The sequence below is a fragment of the Tenebrio molitor genome, chromosome 4 (genome assembly GCF_963966145.1).
Source record: "Tenebrio molitor chromosome 4, icTenMoli1.1, whole genome shotgun sequence".
Taxonomy (NCBI): Eukaryota; Metazoa; Arthropoda; class Insecta; order Coleoptera; family Tenebrionidae; genus Tenebrio; species Tenebrio molitor.
Genome location: NC_091049.1, coordinates 3639580 through 3659287, shown reverse-complemented (window position 1 = coordinate 3659287; position 19708 = coordinate 3639580). Strand labels below are relative to the sequence as shown.

General features: G+C 37.4%; 1 protein-coding gene across 2 annotated transcripts in view; it reads left to right on the top strand.

Annotated features, from left to right (window-relative positions):
- The first annotated feature begins 4278 nt into the window (after positions 1 to 4278).
- Positions 4279 to 19708, top strand: part of LOC138128816 (calcium/calmodulin-dependent protein kinase kinase 1) — a 33764-nt gene continuing 18334 nt past the window's right edge. Inside the window, exons 1-2 of one of the 2 annotated variants that reach the window (XM_069045020.1) lie at positions 4279 to 4438; positions 11118 to 11235. In XM_069045020.1, the coding sequence (XP_068901121.1) occupies positions 11217 to 11235 (19 nt within the window). In that variant the 5' untranslated portion in view covers positions 4279 to 4438; positions 11118 to 11216. Of the gene's footprint in view, positions 4545 to 11117; positions 11236 to 19708 lie in introns of both variants that reach the window. The other variant, XM_069045021.1, reaches the window with a different exon arrangement.

The window sequence follows — 19708 nt, the reverse complement described above, 5'->3', positions numbered from 1 at the left end:
CTGAAGCAATGCGAAACTATTTCGATAATTGGCACTTGATAATAATTGATTAAGATGTACGGTACCTTGTCCGAGGACTTTCTATTGGTTAGTGTGTCTTCGAAACATAATAATCAACATTGTCACACCCTTTGACTTGCCCCTATTAGTTAACTGATCTGTTACGGCATCTAGGTCATACATGTCACAAATGTTTTCAACCGTCCTCATAGTGTTCCGCCTTAAGAACATAACATTCACAAAAATGTTTCTCACTATTTTCACAGTTTCTGTTTAAACACTCCACGAGCACACAATATGCAAGAAGAAGACAGAGAAAATAAATGTTTAATGAAAGTTGCATGCATGCCATAAACATCCAATAGAAAGATTACATTTGGTACGGTTTTTTAACGTGGTGCCATTAGTGAAAACACTTTTTTAATTACTGTTACCATGAAAACATGAATATTGCAGGTTTGACATTTAAAATAAATACATCACAAGTAATTACTTGACGCTGGCATTTTGCTTACTTTTCGCTCATGATTGTATTGATCCTGATGCATTTAGTCGTCTGCGACTCGTGCTTATTTCCAAGGCCGCGCCGAGCAAGTGTATGAGGTGTGCTTCGCATAGGGGCGGTTAAAATTAAGGGCACCCACTATTTTCACTTAGTTCAGTAGAGTATAAAGTTATAAACCAGAAATTAGGAGCTTAGATACACGTTTGAAGAGTGAACTCACTCCTTAAACATCTGGATTTTTTCGTTTTGGGTTATACGTACCTAGAAAACTGAAAGAAAAAAAAATCTGTGGCAAAATAGTTATTTATTTAACGAGTTCGTGTGTAATTTTGGCTTTTTTTGGCATGAGTGGACCAGTTTAAAACTCGAGTGAAACGAGAGTTTTAAAGGTCCACGAGTGCCAAAAAAGCCCAAATTACACAAGAACGAGTTGAATACAACGTTTTTTTGTTCGACGAGCCCCTTAAAGGCTCCAAATCGCTAAAAATCTTTAAAATTAGCTTGACGTTTCGTTTTGACAAGTTGTCAAATTTATCAAAATCCGTTCACACAGGCGAAAATTCTCAAATTTTGACAGTGTCGAACAAAAAATTTCGTTTTCTTTCATGTTTCCACAAGAAATGGGAAACTATAAAAAAGAGGTTTCATATACAGGCTGTCCCAAAATTGGCGTATTAACTACTTACTACCGTATCGAGGATGTTTAAACGTACATGAAAAAAAAATTATTATGTATGTACAGTTGCGTTGAAAACTCAGACACTTTGACAACGCCAAATTTTTAGCTTTGTAAATGGTATTGAAAGTGACGTTTCTCAAAATGTCACTCAAACATTATCCACATTAATTTCTCTCGCAACGGCTCTTATACTCACACCGTCCCTCAGTCAAACACATTTTTGCAAATTAGATAATTGCGGCATTTCAAAAGTTACGCGCGATTCTGACCTAATATGTCAAATACTGACACTGACTTTATAATCCTTGATGAAAATTCTGTTTACGCTAATCAAATTTCGGAATTTATACAGAGTGTTTAAATCTTTTCTGTCTGAGATTTCAACGGCCGCAACTGTACATCATTACCTTGCAATGTTACCGTAGTGGATTTAAAATAATTTTTTCGATTTCTAAAGCTTCTAAATTCTCTATTATGCAGGATTAGATACTGGTGGTGAGTGATCTTGTACTTTGTAATAATATGTACGATTAGCGGTAGCTGTTTGACAATTTAATACATACATACATATATGTCTTTGGAAATAATTGACCTGTGTAGTGCTACTTTCAAAGACCTCCAAATCAGCAAATAAATCCAATAGAATTTTTTAAACATTTTTCTGACGTTTACGGTAATCTCTTCTACACCGTTTGTACGCCATTTTTGGGACACCCTCTATATATATATTTTTTTTTTTGGTACTTACAGCATTTTGTTTGTTTTTATGCAAATTAATTTTTAAGTTTATTTTTCCAACTATGTAATGGTTTTATTTTTTATTTTACACATTTTGAAAGAGAAAAAAAAAACACCATTTGCATGAAAACAAAGAAAATGATGTACGCACCAAGAGATGTTTGCTGAATGAAAATTATGTTTTTTTTTAAGTTCTCCATTTACACGCTATTGTAGAGTGCGATAAAACGTAACAAGAAAAAACGAAAAAAGCCTCGATTTTCAGGAGATGATTTCACTCTTTAATCATGCATCTCAGCAAGTATTTACCTATTCAAGTGAGTAAATTAAATAAATAAGTTTGTGTGAGCGTGAAACAGCATTAAAGAATTTAAGAGGCAAACTATGTGATCCTAGAAAGATATAATTTTTTTCTCTTGTAAAATCCTCGGGAAACTCCTCGGTCAAGTCTGGAATAATATCGGAAAGAATAAAAAGGAAAAGTATCATCAGACTTATGAAGAGGAACTCTTTTCATGTGTCAGCTGTTTGTCAACGGTCCATTTCGCTTTATCGGTGCCGTGACTGCATTTCGTGCTCTGCGCCACACCACGGCTACTTGGACACTGATGGACCCTCCCCAACTATCTCTTCCAAAGTACGGTCGCTTCTAGGCGACCCTTGGAGCGTATAGCGACTCCACGGACCTGATCTAAGCCACCAGTGTTGGATCTGACAATAACTGTAGTAAAAAATGAAAAATGTGTTGTAAACAAATGATGGTTCTAAGAAGAACCGATTTTATTCTGATGCAATTCATGAAACGATACACTTAACACCCATGGAACTAATTCCAATTAATTTAATTTAATCAAAGCAAATGCTCAAAGTGTCCCACATTCATCTGTCAACATAATCGTGCCCTTCTTAACAGGCTCAATTTAGACTCCATAATCATTTGTGGAGTAACTGTTGTAAATGCTTCTTCAATTCGAACTCTGAGCTCCTCCTCTCTGTGTTAATAGGCTGTCTGTGGACAACGTTTTTCACATGTCCCCTAAGAGTAGGTCAACAACTTGACTAATGCTTTTGGTACCGTCATCCTCAAAAGCACCCAAGATAGCTCCTTCATTCTCAACTCTACGCGCGATTCTGAGAGCACCACCAATTTCTTTTCGATCTGGCAGAACTTTACCGATCTCTTGCGTCCTTAGGATGGTCTGTTCTTACGGAACACGTTCTGAGAAGACCCTTGCTGTCTCCCTGGTATTACACCCACATTCCCCAAAATTTATTAATTTAATAATTAATTCGTTAATTAATAATTTATTAAATTAATAATAATCAGCGGCTCCATACTTGATCGTAACCAAATAAATCGAAAGCGATCTCCTGTTTCCCCATTTTCTCTGTGCGCGAGTTCTGAAAAACCCTGTAAGGGGCATTTTTTTAAATTTAGCGTTGAAGAGTCGATCGTGAATGAACCACTCGTCTTAAAAACACTGATTTTTCAAATCGCAGATTAAAAACAAACAAGGCAAAAAGTGAGGTTAGATTTAAACAGCATGAACCTCTCCTCTTAAAAAAAAGACTGATTTTTCAAACTGCATCAATTAAAAACAACGCAAAAAGTGAGGTTGGATTTAAACAGCTCATCAGAGTTGTAATCCGGTGGTGCGTTCACAATCGACTCTTCAATGCCAACTTCGATACTAAATTTAAAAAAAACACCCGTTATTACACCATGTTGTATTTTGTAACATTTCAGTCCTACACCTAATGGTACATCGGACTTACTGATTAAATGAATAAACGTTTGTTAAAAACGTTTGGTTGAAACGATCGAAAAATGAAAAAAAATCCTTCACTTTTTGACCTATTCAGACTAATGCAATATATTTTTTCTACTTTGCTTCTGTATGAAAGCTATTACAAAACTCATTGTGGGTACTGTAATAGAAATTAGCGTTTTGAAACAAACTTGTGCAATTTACTTTTTCAAGGTTGGCGTTCCTGATCTGATTGTTAATTTTCACTTAAAAATAGCTTGAAAGGTGCAAAGTAGAATGAATAGCGAATGGTTTTAACTTATTCCTTCATGGCACTCCTCGTAAGCTCGTCGTGCCCTAAACTAGTGCGTGCTACAAAATGTTTCTCGTATCATAATATACTATTTTGTAAGTTTGGGTTCGTTTGGAGTATCGCAACCCCGAGAGTCCTCGCGGCACTCAAAGTTTGCCAGTTTTTCCCGATTTTCGCATTAAAAATCCGTCACTTTTGACCGGCCGAACTGTAAGCAAACCCGTCAAGATCTAGCATGCGTCGTCATGACAACGACGAAGCGCCTTGGATCCGCTGGCTAGATCGCGTCGTGCAACAATCAACCAGTCAGTTGTGTTTGATCCGAGGCTTCGTGCAGTCGGTCAAAATAAAGACTATTTTTCGGTTAATTTTCCCTTTTGTTTTCGTTCCGCACCATTCGGGAATGCGTTCATGTTTCACATTGGGCGCCATCCAGACAAACGATCGAATCACAAGTAAGTACGACAGTCCTGCGACGCAGATCCTGGCAAGCTTTCCCGTGATTTTTCACCGCTGGAAAACGCTGCCGCCGATCGCCCGCTTGTTTACCGAAGCTTGCAGGTTAGGACGTTTATCGATTTCGAAGAGCGGGAGCGATTTTCACGCCAGGATGGCTGATTGTTTATTCATTTTCGCGTCGTCCTTCCGAGGACTCCTATTTTTAATTTTTCCCACAAAGAGTTCCCTCGTTTACACGGCCGATTTTTGTTTGGCACGCCCTTCGCACGACACGTATCGATTTCATATTCAAAAAGCCGTTTTTCCGCCGGAGCTTTCGGAAAAGGCGACTTTTCCCAGGAGGCACCCAAGTCGAGAAGGTCGCGCCGGCTCCAGGAACGCCGTTAAAAGTTCACCCGACAACCGGAATCCATTAGCGCCATTCCGAAGAAGAGATAAATGTTGGAGTTAATTGGTCGTTTAGGAACACGGCCTGACGACGCATGCATTTACAGATGTTGTTTTATCATTCCAAAGCTCTAGACGCAATTTGCATCTGCTTTTCCGGAGCTTTCCGCTGGAAGTTGATTTTTCCGCTTGCTTTAACACCAACAACGGTTCCGTCTGAATGCAGTGCGGAATTTACCGACAAAAAGGGAAATTTATGCGACGCGTTACGGCCACAATGCACACTACGCTCAAATACAAAATTACTATTCGGATGAGATTCATAAAAAAAAAATTACATAAGAGATACGCAAAATTTCCTTCGTGGTGTGTCAAGGAAGAGCTTTTAAGCTTCTTTCGTTCGATTTCATTTGGCAAAATTTCTCTTGATCCAATCAAGTTTAAGCAGTTTTTTGTCCAGTGAAAAAACTTTCAATTAGTTGTTCCAAACAACTGTCAATAAACACATTTATTGACGTTTTTTCTTATTAATTTTTTTATTTTGACACGTGTGTAAAGGTGGAACATCTTTAACACTAAATTTATTATTATTAACTTCCTTAATTCCCAATGAATAAACATTTTGCAAATAAAAATTGTTTTTTATACAACTGTCGCACTTTAATTTGTTTGGTTTTTGCAAAGCATCCCACAAGATGGTCGCATCGGTAGTGTTACGTTTTAGTCGATCAAGTTCGTCCCAAAGTTTTTCGATGGGTGACAAATCCGGAAGCTGTGGCGACCGCGCTATCAATTTCGCGATTACAGTTGTTTTCGTTGCTTTTTAAATGATTTCGTGACTGAACTGTGTTTCTAATATGTAGAAAGTGTTCCAAAATGATTGTGGTATCGTAGTAGGTTTTGACAATTTGAGTGTTTTGAATTTTGACGCATACTGGAAACAACTACCAAGAACCGTCAAAATGACAGGTATAAGAGAGGTTAGGTTTATCAACCAAAGAATATTAACAAAATGAGTTTGTAATGGTTTTAAATCAATTACAACTCCTTAGAATGATAAAATGTTTTGATGTCTGGTCCCATCCAATGCACACAATCTCAAGTGAAATACTTTGAAAAAAGAGTACTTCACAATCTCAAAACAAGAACTTTGAGAAAAAATCTTGTCTTGAGCCTTTCTCGGCATTCTAACTCCTGTATGAATTATTTCTCTCCAATTGAAAACACTCTTGAAAACAGAACTTTGTTCTTTCGCTTAGTTTTTGCATAATCAGCTAAAAACTGACAGATATGACAACTTGGAGGAATCAGATTTTACGTTTTTTGACAGTTAACAAAGCTTGTACCGAAACTCCCTTCAGAGAGACATCTGTCAATCCACCAAGTAAACAATGTGCACGTAGCGCGAATTGCTCTGCAGGGCTACCAACTGTACTCGGGACAACTTGAACCAATCAACATGACGCGTTTTTCGCTGCGTTATGTTTTGTAACTAGAATTTAAAAATCCAAATGGAGTTCAATAATCTTCAATTCGATTCCACCACGCACGTGACAAAGCAAATTAACCAACTGCCTCGATTCCGTCATAAACAATAATTCTTGTGAGCCGTCGATAGGAGAATTAATTTCCAATAAGTGATATTTAGAAATGTCATTTGAAGACGTCAAAAGTGTCGAAATGTTTGATAAATTACAAGTAATGATTCGATCCGGGACGATAAAATATCGATATGCGATAAATTTGGGTACATCTGCATGCGGATAAAACGTTTGATCGGTGTCCGATAGCTCGGGCCAATAATCGAAGCCATTAAGTCGGATCTGATCGGAACCTTATCAGAATTGGCAAGATTCCTGTCGGTTACGGACCCCGCTTTTTTACGACACCCGAAAAAAAAGGCGATGATTTGATTTCCTTCGAGTGTGACATCACTGGTAGTGTCAAGGTCGCAGCGTACACAGTTTCGGAACTTCTGTGCTAAAAATAAATGAGAGAAATACCAATCGTTCTGCGACGATGACGGAAGGTCTCACCTAGAACTATCTCGAACTGTGATTAAATTCTCGGGCTCGAGGATTTTCTCTGAATTATTTCAATGAAATTTGGAGGGTCTCGGGTGAGATCTTGATTCGGTTAATTTCCAAGTTGTTCACTTGTTCCGGTTGTCGGGAGCCGGAGTTGACCCCAAGGAATTCGTCTTGATCCGTATGGAAACTCCGGAGCTCCGGGACCTTCTTTCTCTTTTCCTAATTATGCTGTTGTGCGCGGCGCAACCTCCAACGTGACGTAAGCGTGATGTGAAACCGTTCGTGCCAATAAATAAAATACCTTTTGTAATCTTATTTATTGTTGGTCGCTTTGATTGGCCAACCACCTGACACGATCGGCCAAGTCTGACATGAGTGAAATAATCGCCGACGTTGCGCATCAATCGCATTTTTCTTTGGCAATTTCGGATGGTAATCGGCCGGCCAACCTTGCAAAGCATTCAAGGTGGAACTACTGCCTTAGGTCCACATTTACATTCTTTCCACCTGACCTTACATTTCAATTGCCACCAAACACTCCAATTAGCGAGCGATCGATGATAATGGGTGGAGTTCCCCAAAAAAAAAAAAAACTAATCGCATGGTCAGCCAAAATAATTAAAAACGAACCCATGCAAACATAATCGCGGCCGTCCTACACCGATAACGATGGGTAAACATAGAAGGGTTGCATGTTTCCACGCGATTGTTGAACTTGGAAAGGTTCAAATGGTTCGGGGGTGGTTTTTTAGTGTTGGCGGCGAACAAGTGGCGGTAATTTGCTTCGGTTTGTCAGATGAGCCTAGAAATTCGACTCCTACATCCCATAAAGGATAAGATATTGGGTAATTTGTGACGGGCGACGTGACTATGGGGGCGCTAATTTATTATATCTGTTACACCTTGATTTAAGGTGAGCTTCGTTTAACTGATCATAAAAACACATCGTTTTGGGTCATTATTATAAAAAAGAAGCTCTCGGGACTGGAAAAACCGTCAACGCCATTTTACTGCACTTTAAAACAAATTAATTTTTTGACATTGGCAACAATGATTACTGGTTGAGTTGGCAATAAAACTGGTGACTTTTATGTCATGTTCCAAAGAGAAAAGTATTTTATCAATAAAATATTACAAAAAGACGTTTAAATTTGAAATACAATGTGTCAGCTGTCAATAATGACAATAAAACAAACGGAAATACATAGGTACAATTCAGTCTTGCCAATTCCAAGTAAAATTTTTTATTGCCAACTTAAACAGTTTGTTGCTCACCTGGTAGTTCAATTTTCTTCCCCTTATTATTTTTTTTTTAATTGAAAACACCAATAACTAAATGTACTTAACTGAAAATTGTCACCGACAATTGACGTTTGACAGTCAACTCTATTTAGTGATTTTGGTTATTTTTCAGTGAGACCTCGGTACGGTAAAATTTCCCCGATTCTTTTTAACCAAAAAGGAAAATCTCAAACATTGAAACACAAAAATTCCAACGTCTTGAAACTCATGCCAACTACAAAAAAAATATAACTAAGTCAGGAATTTTTTTGTGTGATCAATACTTAAACACCGTTCACGTTGGCATAATGGGAGGCAATGATTTATTTTTTTAAAGTTGGACACACTGACTTCCGTCACAAAACATAACATGCACTAGACATTGACGCTATTTATAGCCTCAAACTTAGAAAAACATAACCTAATTCAACAGACAGCTTTACTACCAAATTAAATGCAAAATTTCCATGGCCTCCCATTATGCCATAATCTGATATTCGACAATAGACATAGGCGTACGCGCTTGGGGGAGCGTGAAAAATGTGAATTCATTAAATTAATTGAAAAAAAAAAAAAACTGTACATTTTAACAAACATGTAAAAGTAAGTGATCAGAAAAAATGTTCGAAATGACGTCCACCTTGCTGCAAACAACATTGAACTCTTCTATTTAAATTATTAAAAACATTGGTCGGCGTTTCATGTCGCACATTTGCTGTGACATTTTCAATTGCTTTTAAGGGGAACAAAAAGGAGTCAAGAGATGTCAAGTCAGGTCATCGGCTTGGCCACAAGTAGAATACTACTAAATAATTAATTGTTGTTCGTGACGTGTGAGCTGTAGCTGTATCTTGTCGAAAATAGTCGTTTGTTAGTTGTACATCATCCAGTTGATTTACAAATGGTTGAAGAAGGAGTCTTTGGTATTTTAGAGCTAGTTTTATTAAAGCAGATTGGGCCAATAATTCCCTTTTGAGACCTTGCAACACCAATTTTAATTTAATGCAATGGCACCTCAATAACATTGTGGGGATTATGTGTTGACCAAGTTCTGTGGTTTGGAGAGTCCACCACAATAAAGGTGAAACCAAGCCTTATCACAAAAAATATATAATGTCTTGCATGTCATGAACATTATTAAGTGAATTGTTGCTGAACGACGGTGAAGATGGATTAGTGATTGGAAGTAGGAAATTAATTTTGGAGAGGGAAAGGAAAAGGATTAGTTATTGATTCAGATGTATTTATTTATTGAACATTCTCCACATCCTATAGTTACGCTCGGGGCATTTAAAAAGCGTTCCATCATTTTTCCATATCGCTGTGAGAAGTTCTGAGAAGATACCATTTTCCATTTCTTCTTCTGGAGGCAAAATAATATTTCCAACCATTTTCTTTAATTTAATAATTTGTTGTAATTGTATGTTGTACTCTATTTTGCCAAAGCAATAAACCAAAAGTATTAGAGGTGTTGGATTCTCTCATGGACTGTGACCTTGGAAATATTTGCGCGAAGGCATAGCGATAAACCAGTGAAAAATGTATAAATGAAAACTGAAAACGTCGACTACTTTCAGACGAGAGAGAGAGACAAAACTAATGTCGATGATTTCCGGTCGGTTTGTAGCGCCTACTTGAGACCGATATGCAGATATGATTCATAGCCCATGAGAAAATCCAAGTCCCCTACCGACCTACCAAAAATAATCACAACCTTTTATAGTCAGCCGGTATTTTTCAAGGAAATTCCTCTTGTTTAAACGTGATTTTGTGATTGTTTTAAAATAAAACAGTTCTGGTTTCACTATAAATGTCTAACTGACAAACAAGAAAAGACAACCATTTTTGTTTCTACTCAGTGCCCTCTTGCGGTCATTTATAAGAAAAAGCCACTTATCGATTTAATTTCATCAAAAACTTTCCTGAATTCGATAAACACATTAAAATATTTTGTTCCATAACTTTTTTAATTAAAACCCGACCAATATCTACTGAGCCGTATATTTAATTAATCCGGAATAATTTGAACCCGAATGAATTTGGCATCTCTGATCTTTAACAATGTTGGCAGCACCGACAAGTGGCGGTAATAATTGACATTGGCGGTTGGGGAATCTGTTATCTTGCGCGGTTTTTTCCTCTACAAATTGAAATCATTGGATCCAGCTCGTGCAAATTCGGCAGTGAGTGATGGGTTTTTCACGATGGGGTACTTGTTTTCTGGGTTTTTTGCACATAACCTCCAAAGTTTCTGAATCTCGAGCGTCAACATAAATTTCTTCGTTTTGGAAAATTATTAATTGCGCGTTTTCTACGTTATTGTGCTGGAGCCGACGAAATTTCCCATATTCCCAGAGTAATGGTGTGAATTGTATTCGAGATGGTGACGCTTTCGGTAATCAGAAATTTTTCCACAGTGAGACCATTAACATAATTCATAAACCGCTTTTTTATCAACCGAAACAGGTCTAGCGTCGCCCTCCAGTTGGGCGACAATTTAACGATGCTCCATCCGTCAGGTGTTTCGTATGTCGCACCAGCTCTTACCGAAACTGTCTTCAATTCCGATAATCGTAAAACACTCCATAATAGTTTTCTATTAACTCAATTAATGTCTGTCATAAAACCCGGACAAACAACAGCTCCAATGCCGCCAATAAAACCGGGCGAAATTAGAATGGATTTTCAATAAAACTCGGAAAGCACCACCGATGGGTTTACCTTTTCCACATCTATTTTCGCCGCTCTAAAAATACAAAGGAGAAAGCTCCGAGGCTCGCTTAAATAAACATAAAATTTCGACATGAAAGGGTGAATTTTCGGGTTGACCCTCTCCGGTGGCCGATGGCGTGAGATCGATATGGAAATTTGTGACTTAATTGGGAAATAAGCGTCGGTGTACCGCAGGGGTCGACCGTGGGACCGTCCCAGTTCTCGCTTATTAAACACTCGTCGACTGATCGATTTTCTTTTGCAGGGAGAAATCGCACAGGATCCATTTGCAGATAGCAAAGTTCCCTTCCAAGGCCTGCCCTGCTTCTTAACTGCAATCGATAAATGACAGGCAGTTGTTACTATGGCCGCTCTTCAACACGGTAGGTACACAACAACGTGCACCAACTTGTTTTTATTTTTACCGCCGGAAAAGAATGACGTCTGCAAGTGACGTGGTGACGATTTTGCGGCACGAGTCGTACGCGTAGCGATTATTTAACCATTCGACCATCTGCCAATCGATGGGGGCTGTGCCCAAATAATCGACCACTTCCGGTGCATCTTTGTCACTCGCGACGTTCATTATTCGGATCGTAAATAATGGAGCGAAGAGCTTTGCTGTATTATTTATGAGTAATTAACGCACGTCCAATATGGCGTCGCGGCTGCCGACGCATTCGAATTACGTCTGCCGAAATCAGATGATCAATTAGGGTCTTCCGTGCGGGTGGCCTCGCCGACGCTTAAGGCTCGGAGTGATCAAAGATCCATAAAATATTTCAATTTCGGCGGTGCGCTCTCCCAATATTAACAAGCAAAGTAATGCGTCTTTTCTTTACGTAACATAGTTTCCCGTGCTGGAGTAGTTTCAAAGAGAACTTCATTTCATCAAATCCTGAATACATAGACTTTCAACTTGAAACACTCCAAAAAAACTACAACTTTTAATGACTTTGCTAACTAATTGTTTAGAATGGAAGATTCTCAAATCAAATTATGTACTTTGTTGTATTGTCTGGAAAACAACACTAAAACAGGTGAGCTTCGTAACGTATGTGAGTGTAACACATACGTGACCTGTTACACTGTATTTGTGGCAACGTCAAAAGTGTTTTTCATCAGCCATCACTATGACCTCACATAAACAACGCAACTGGCAGTTTATAAATAATGACAGATGTCAATTAAAAATTTTACATGTTTTTAAATAATATTTTATGATTGTCATGTCATCTTCTTACAAAAAACATGTAGTATGTAATAATCTCAAGGTTTTCTTGCGTATATTAAAAATATGAAACTTTGATCTGTAATGTTTAGACTTTGTGAGAGACTTTGGAATGAAGAAACGTTAGTGTAACGAAATGAAAGTTTTGGTCCCTGGAAACATCCGCCAGTTTTGATTAATGCATGACACTCGGGGGATTCCCAATATCAGTTTTTACATTGCGGCTCTTTAAATACCGTGCGATCGAATAAAAAAAATCAGAGTAGGCGAAAATGGTGGTTTGAACCAATCAAAGCATCAGAATAGCACAATACAGGTAACTCGATTTTTTTTTTATTCGATGGTAGCTTAGTTCACCATGCTAATAGAACAATTTCCACAAGTCAGATGGATTGATTGGATCTACTTTTCGTACTTTCCTTCCCAGGTCTCCCACGAAAAGTCTATGGGAGAGCCATCTGGAATTTGAAGGTCCAAATCATTTGTAATTTGCAAATGCACACTTCGGGAGAATCATGGTCCTCTTTCTTTATAATGACATATGAAGTTGCTAACAGTACCGCCAACAAAGCAGTCCCAAATTGTTACATAGCCACCTAGGTGTTTCACAGATGGTTGAATAGCTTTTAATTCACGAATTTGAGACAATTTAATTAAACTGATTTCTAAAGAAATCTTTCTGTTTATGTTGCAAATAGAAACTTTTCATCTAAAACTTGATCATTAAAAAACTTAATATACAGGGTGGTTTTGAAAGTTGTCCAGATATTTTAACCTGTGATGGAACCCCGCAAAAGGTAACGATTGAACCAATAATACCCTATACAGATGTTGATATTTTTCAAGAAAAAGGGGGCTAACAGTTTTTTCAAAAAATGTTTGGGAGCGAATGAATTTTATGAAAAAATGGGTAAAAAAAATCACAGTAGACTTTTTTGTTGCCATTTAATTCAAAATTAAGTCACTTTGACAAGAACCTCAATAAATCACAAATGGCTGTCATCAACCTGGAGAAAACCGATGTGGCTTTGATCTATTACGAAGCCCGTGGACATTCAGAGCTAACACGGCAAATCTACGGTGAAAGGTTTCCTCAAAGGATACAAAGGAACCTTTGTAAACGTTGTGCAGCATCTTCGCAATTTCGGACGTTTCGAAATGAATAAGCGCGATTTTGGCCGACAACGAGAAGATCACAAATTGAAAACCAGCCACGAAAAGTACTCGGCGTCTTGCAAATCACCTGGGAGTTTCTCAGTTTTTGTTCGCTCAGGAAATTCGTCAAAACAGAGGCATTCTGAATCGAGTTCGGCTTTCTTGGGCACGTCGTCTTGGTAAAGCTTGCATTGCAAACGATGGCAGGCATTTTGAGCACCTTCTTTGATGTTTTATTTTATGGCTTTTACTCACAATTATAGTCCTTTTACTTTGTTGCTTAAGCCTTTGCTGTTTTCTGAATAAGTTGCACGCACTATTTTATCATCACTTTACACATTTTATCAAATATTCATGATGAAACTCCAAAAAAATCAACGAAAAAAATGAAACATAACCTCGAATGACAGAAAAACGAGACATTTTAGGTTGGGGTCGTACGTCAAAACTGTCCGCCAAATTTGAAAATTTTCAGCGGTTCCCAAACAAAGTGATCCCTTTGATTCTCTTGTTTTATTTATAATAAGTCAAGTTGGGTTATTTTTCCTTCTTTTAACACATACTACCTCCGGTTAGAATATCTGCACAACTTTCAAAATCAGACTGTATATTATGATACGAGTCTTATAAGAAGCATTTTGTAGCCTTTTTTAAATGAAATTTATGAATGAATTAATGGTGGTTGGTAACACAAATATTACAGTGGAATATTTGAGAGTTCAATTTGAAGTATGTACCTAATTGTTATATCGTTTGTTTAGCGTGATTTGGCGTTTGACATTGAAAATTACAAACCTTGAAAATGTAAATTGTACTGATATATTACAGCACTCAAATCAGCTATTAACGCACTCTTTTGAGTGCTGTTATAGCTTTGTTATAAACGCAAAATAAAAAAAGGACTTTTTCATCTTTTTTTCAAGTTTTAGAGAGCACTTTTGACGTAATTTATTTACTGTTTGCTATTTTTTCTTAAAGTGGACAGATCGTACTCAGATAAATTTCTTTTTTTTTGAGTAAATTGTAAACGTTCCCTGTAAAAACGGTCTTCATTTCTTCTTCTTCAGAAGTTTTTCGTTATTTGATTGTCTTCCTGGTGTCCTTTCTTCCTTGCTCTGTAGCAATAACTGTCACAATCGTTCGCTTTTGGTTCAAACGATTTTCGTCGCATTCTACAAAGTAACTACTAACTGATTATCTCTATTATCATGGTGTGCTCAAAGTTTTTAGCGGGGGTGTGCAATTTCACTGTAATCCCCGTATAGAATAAATGTAATATTTATCACCTAAACAATGCAGACCGATTTCATTATCATAAGTTATGCTACAATAAATTTTAACGTTCCTACAAGAATGACAGTTACTTTTTACTACCTACCTAACATGGTTTCAAAGGTTTTTTTTTACGATTCCTTTAATCCTTATAAACACCGTTCACGTTGTTTTGGCATAATGGGAGGCCATGCATGATTAATTTTTTAACGTTGGACACACTGTTTGATTTCCGTCACTAAAGTGCCTGACGTGCGGACCTATCAAAACGAACGAATTTCCCCCGATGTCTGAGTATTTTCTATTGCAAACTAGTAAAACTGACAACAATGCACTAGACATTGACGCTATTTATAACCTCAAACTTAGAAAAACATAACCTAATTCAACAGACAGCTTTACTTCCAAATTAAATGCAAAATTTTTATTTTTTTTTTTTGAAATCATCTACCGGATTGTCTTCCCATGCAGCACTAATTAAAAAATACTTCATTACCACCCATCCAAGTAACACTTACAACTTCCCATTTAACTAATGGACAGGACGTGTTACGATCTCTTAATGTTCTCAAGAATCCATCCTTGGTCCCATTTTAATTCCATTACATATAAATAAATGATCTTGATTTTGTTTCCGAACTCAGCAAAAACATTTATTCAGAGGATACCGTTATCGCATCAAAGATATTTTCCATAAAATGTATTTTTATGTTTTCGTACTGCTTTCACGGATTCATGTTTTTTTTTATTCAACCGACTTCGATCTGTTAAGGTTAAAGGTTAATAATTCTCATTTGGAATTACACGAGGGAAATAGCCCCTTACCCTTACAATGTTCGAAGCAAGATGTAAACAACATGGGATTAAATGGTATCGAGTTGGCTTCCTAAAATTGAAACGTGAAGCTACAAAGATTACTCTGAGGGGTACTATCTGCTGTGATATTTCAAATATAGCAGAGGAGGACAAATAATACATCATTTGAAAGGTCTTTCGATACTCGATCCAATACTAATTCGTTCTGCAGTTAAAAAAAGCTTTAAGAATTGTATCACGTAGTGCCCGCAAGAGATCTTCCTTGACATATGCATTACATTTTAGCATACAGATTCAATGCTAAATTATCACATCTACAAGGATCTATAATAATAAGCTTTGAATGATGAATAAACATTATCATTCGGACCCGCCACTGACCCGGCACTATTGCTTCCAAGTCAATAGACAATTATGTGAACCCCCAAACCCCGGTCCAGCTCCAGGAGTGACCATCGACCACGCTCCTGCCGTTAATATTTATTGCTACTGTCAGGAGATTTAGGGATAATAAGACAAGTTGTCAACGGATGTTCGTTAGCTAAACTGTGTCGTATTATATTGGGGTAGCTCCTCCAGGACTTCTTAGAGAAGTGTCGTGAATTGTAAAAATCTGGTTCTTGTTTTATTCATTCGCATGAACGAGTTGTTGCGTGTTGGAGGTGTTGGATTTTCTCATGGGCTACGAGTCATATCTGCGGAAACAACCAATATTGGTCTCCGATAGCATTTACAGATTTGTCACTGGCTTATCGCTCCGCCTTCGCGCAGATATTTCCAAGGTCACAGCCCATGAGAGAATCCAACACCTCTACCTTATCAATTTTGACGGTCCTACACAAATCATCCATGGAAGTAAATTCTTATTTATTTTTTTTACATTTTGGACATTTTTCACGTTGATATTTTTAAACTTGAATCCCTCCACCCACCCCACCAGTGAGTGAAATTGTCGATTTTCATTTTAAAACCGATATATCACAATCACTCCTCTTTGGTCCACTGTCCAAACACGCTCCACACACAGCTCTCAATTACAAATGTATTACACAACAACGCCATTAGTTCTGTTGGCACATTTTGGAAAGAGTCGCCCCGCACCAAATCCTGCTCCTGCTCGCATAAATCCTCCTTTGACAGCCTCCGACAGACCATCATCATCAATTCCGGTCACGCGTCCGTCGATTTTCGTCGAAATTTTCGTTTTGCATCCATTACACTTGACAAATCACGTTCCTCTCTTATCTTTATACGGCGATTATTCGATTAGCGTGGCCGTAAATGGTTCGCGACAAGTCTTCCGCGTCTAGTCCTCGACTGGTGAATTGATGGCGTTCTCCCGAGCGAGCGTGTTTTTCCGCTACTGTTTCGTTATTTACAGTTTCAGTTATCGCAAAATTATTGGTTTTCGTGGAACGTTAAAACGGTTGCGGTCGTTAGGAGCGAATCGTGTGGTAAAACGACGAGAGGGAAAAAAATTCAACAGAACGTATCCGATTATATTGTTTAGCGTGTGGAAGGAAAAGTGCTTCGGGCCCATCTCCGACGGTTTCGTTAATTTCACGTGGGTGTTTTTAATTTATTTTGAAGCAGCATCGACAAAAAATAGTTTTTGTGTCGTGAGACGAAATCGCTGCCCCCCTTGGTTATTGGAGTAATAAAATTTTAACACTGCCAGTATCGAGGCAGATTATTAACCTCAATCAAGTCAAAAACAACGCTCCGTAATTAGTGTTAATACGCAAAAAGTGGAACAACAAATCGGCCGTAACGATGTTTGCGTTAACGATATTTTACATATTTACGACAATAATTTGTTTACGGTTTGCCTGAGGTCGTCACCAGTGAAATAAAACGATTATCGATGATGACACGATCGACTCGGTGGGTCACAACATGTCGAATAAACCGAACCTGCTCTCGTCTCGATGCGGTTCAATTTAAAATTGATATTGAACTGCGACAGTGAAGAATCGAGACGTCCCACGCGTGGTTTATTAAAAATTCCTTTTAATGCGTGCCGCAGGGGGAGCTTTGATTTATTTGCGCGTAATTAAGGAGCCGGTTTAATATTGGCAGTTTTTGTGGAGATAAAAGGGATGGAGACAAATTTCGGCGGTGTTCGACTTGGGAATCAATGGACGTTAATGACGTCAAAAGAGAAACGACAAAGAACAAAAAGTAGTTTTCCCGAGTTGAAATAGGTCGAGAAGTTGGTGGGTTTATTGATGGATTTGTTTTAATTGAATGTGGCGATAAGAAAAAAGGAGCGAAAGAGCCAAACAACTGAAACTCTTGAAGCAGCGTTTTCCAACAGAGAGTAGTCCGATTGAGTACCCAAATCATCATCATCATCGTCGGTACTCAGATGACCACTGTCGTTCCTTCTACATTTGTTATTTGTTTCATTTGGGTGAAGCACCTTTTAACATCAGGCACCCTCGAAGCAGAGCTACCACACTTTCAGCTAAAGCTGCTATTTTTAATACTTTGAGAGTATTTGGTAAGTGGCTCAATAGGCTTCAATTATTTTCGAGCTAAAATCAAATAATGGATGCTTTTAAGATGTTAGATTTTATCGGCTGTTTCCTTTGAGAGATCTGTTTGATATTGTTCACACACAAAGTTGCCCATTCGTTCGGTGTCACTCTCGTCAACATTCAAATACTCGTACATATTACCGTAGACGTTGAAGTGTATTACTCATTGTTGTTGAACGACCATTTAACTCACAAATCATTCAATCTATTGATCTGACTTGTATCGTTCCTGATATGGTCTATTTTCAATGGTTTCTCTTCTTCTTTCGCCGTTTTAACTTGTGGACAAAATCAGCTTCTGATTAAGGTTTGTCTTTCGTTCACTTCACATTCGCTCATCGTTTTTCGCTCACTGTCTTTCACTCACTGGTTTTCATTCACTCGTAAATTGTTCCAATTCTTCCTGATTACTTAATTTTGATTGTTTAGGGCAAATTGTTTAGACAACCTCGCGGAACTTGCCTCTTCCAGCACATCACATGACTCTTCGTCATCCATTTCCACAACGTCCACACAACCACTTTATTGAAGTTACAGAACTTTGTTTATTTTGTATTTTATTTTTTTCCATAGCAACAGATCCGTCAAAAAATGTGATTTACATATTTTTATTTAAAATTTTGAATACAAAGTTACAGGCTCACTTTCTAAGGAGGTATCGAACAAAACCAAATACAGCACTCGAGAGTAAGATCACTTTCGTTCACTTGAATTGCATCGTCCACTCAGTTCTTCTTCGTGGACGAACACGCAATTCCTCTTCTTGCATTTAGAGAAGAAAGTGACTTCGGGAAAGCTCTCTTGCACCATTCGAAAGATTTTCAAAAATTCAGAAGACCACATTTTAATTTTTCATTTATTGTAAATCTTCTGAAGCAAGCTAGTACTTCACAATTTTTTTGTATTTTGATTACAAAACTAATGATGTCATCTTCAATCACCAAAATTAATTGTCTTTTCTTTACTGGATGTTTTTTTTTAAGAGTGTCTTCCTTTTTTTGTTAATTCTAGATGGTCGCTTTCGCCATTAAGTGAAACGTCCATTGTGGTATTAACGTTATCAAATTGTCCTCTAAACCGGATGCTGCACCACAAGACTTTGGTTTCGAACTAATTTTAACTTCAATCAAAGTTCTGCAACTGTTCTTGTTCTTTCTTTTATCCAGATTTACGTTTATATTTTTCCTGACTGTGAAGTACCAAAACTAATAAATTACATTTGAAACAAGAACACACTATTATGTTGCTATTCGCAAAATGTTTTGGCGGGTTTTATATTCGTCTGCTGGATATGCGTCATTATAACAACTTTGACTTTAGTTATTAAAAGTTGTTTTATGTTAAATAAAAAAACTCAACGAACGTTTTAACCAATAAAAACCAATGAAATACATAATAATTGTTAGGTATTAAGTATAGTTTTTGTACTCGAACGTAATCGAAATCTTCTTTGGAAACAAGTTATACTACGGTAAATAATATATACTAGTGGCGATAAATTAATAATAAGTAATAAATAGAAAATATACAAAGTGTCTATAAAAGAACATATATCAAGAGTCCTGTGGAATTGTGCGGCTCTATAATTTTATTGTGTCGAACTATATCGAGCTGTTAAAGTCGTCAAATAGATGTCAACAATCAAATGTCAGATTGTTAAATCTTAGCGTCAGTTGTGACTTCAAGGTCTTAGCTGTTTTGCTTGTGATTTTCTTCAGTTTTTCTATATTCTAATTACTTTTCATTTTACAACTGTCTATTAAAAACCTGTCATTAAAGGACTTACATAACCTCCGTTTTTCTATTTTGTACCACAATATGCTACAGAATGGCAAAAATCTA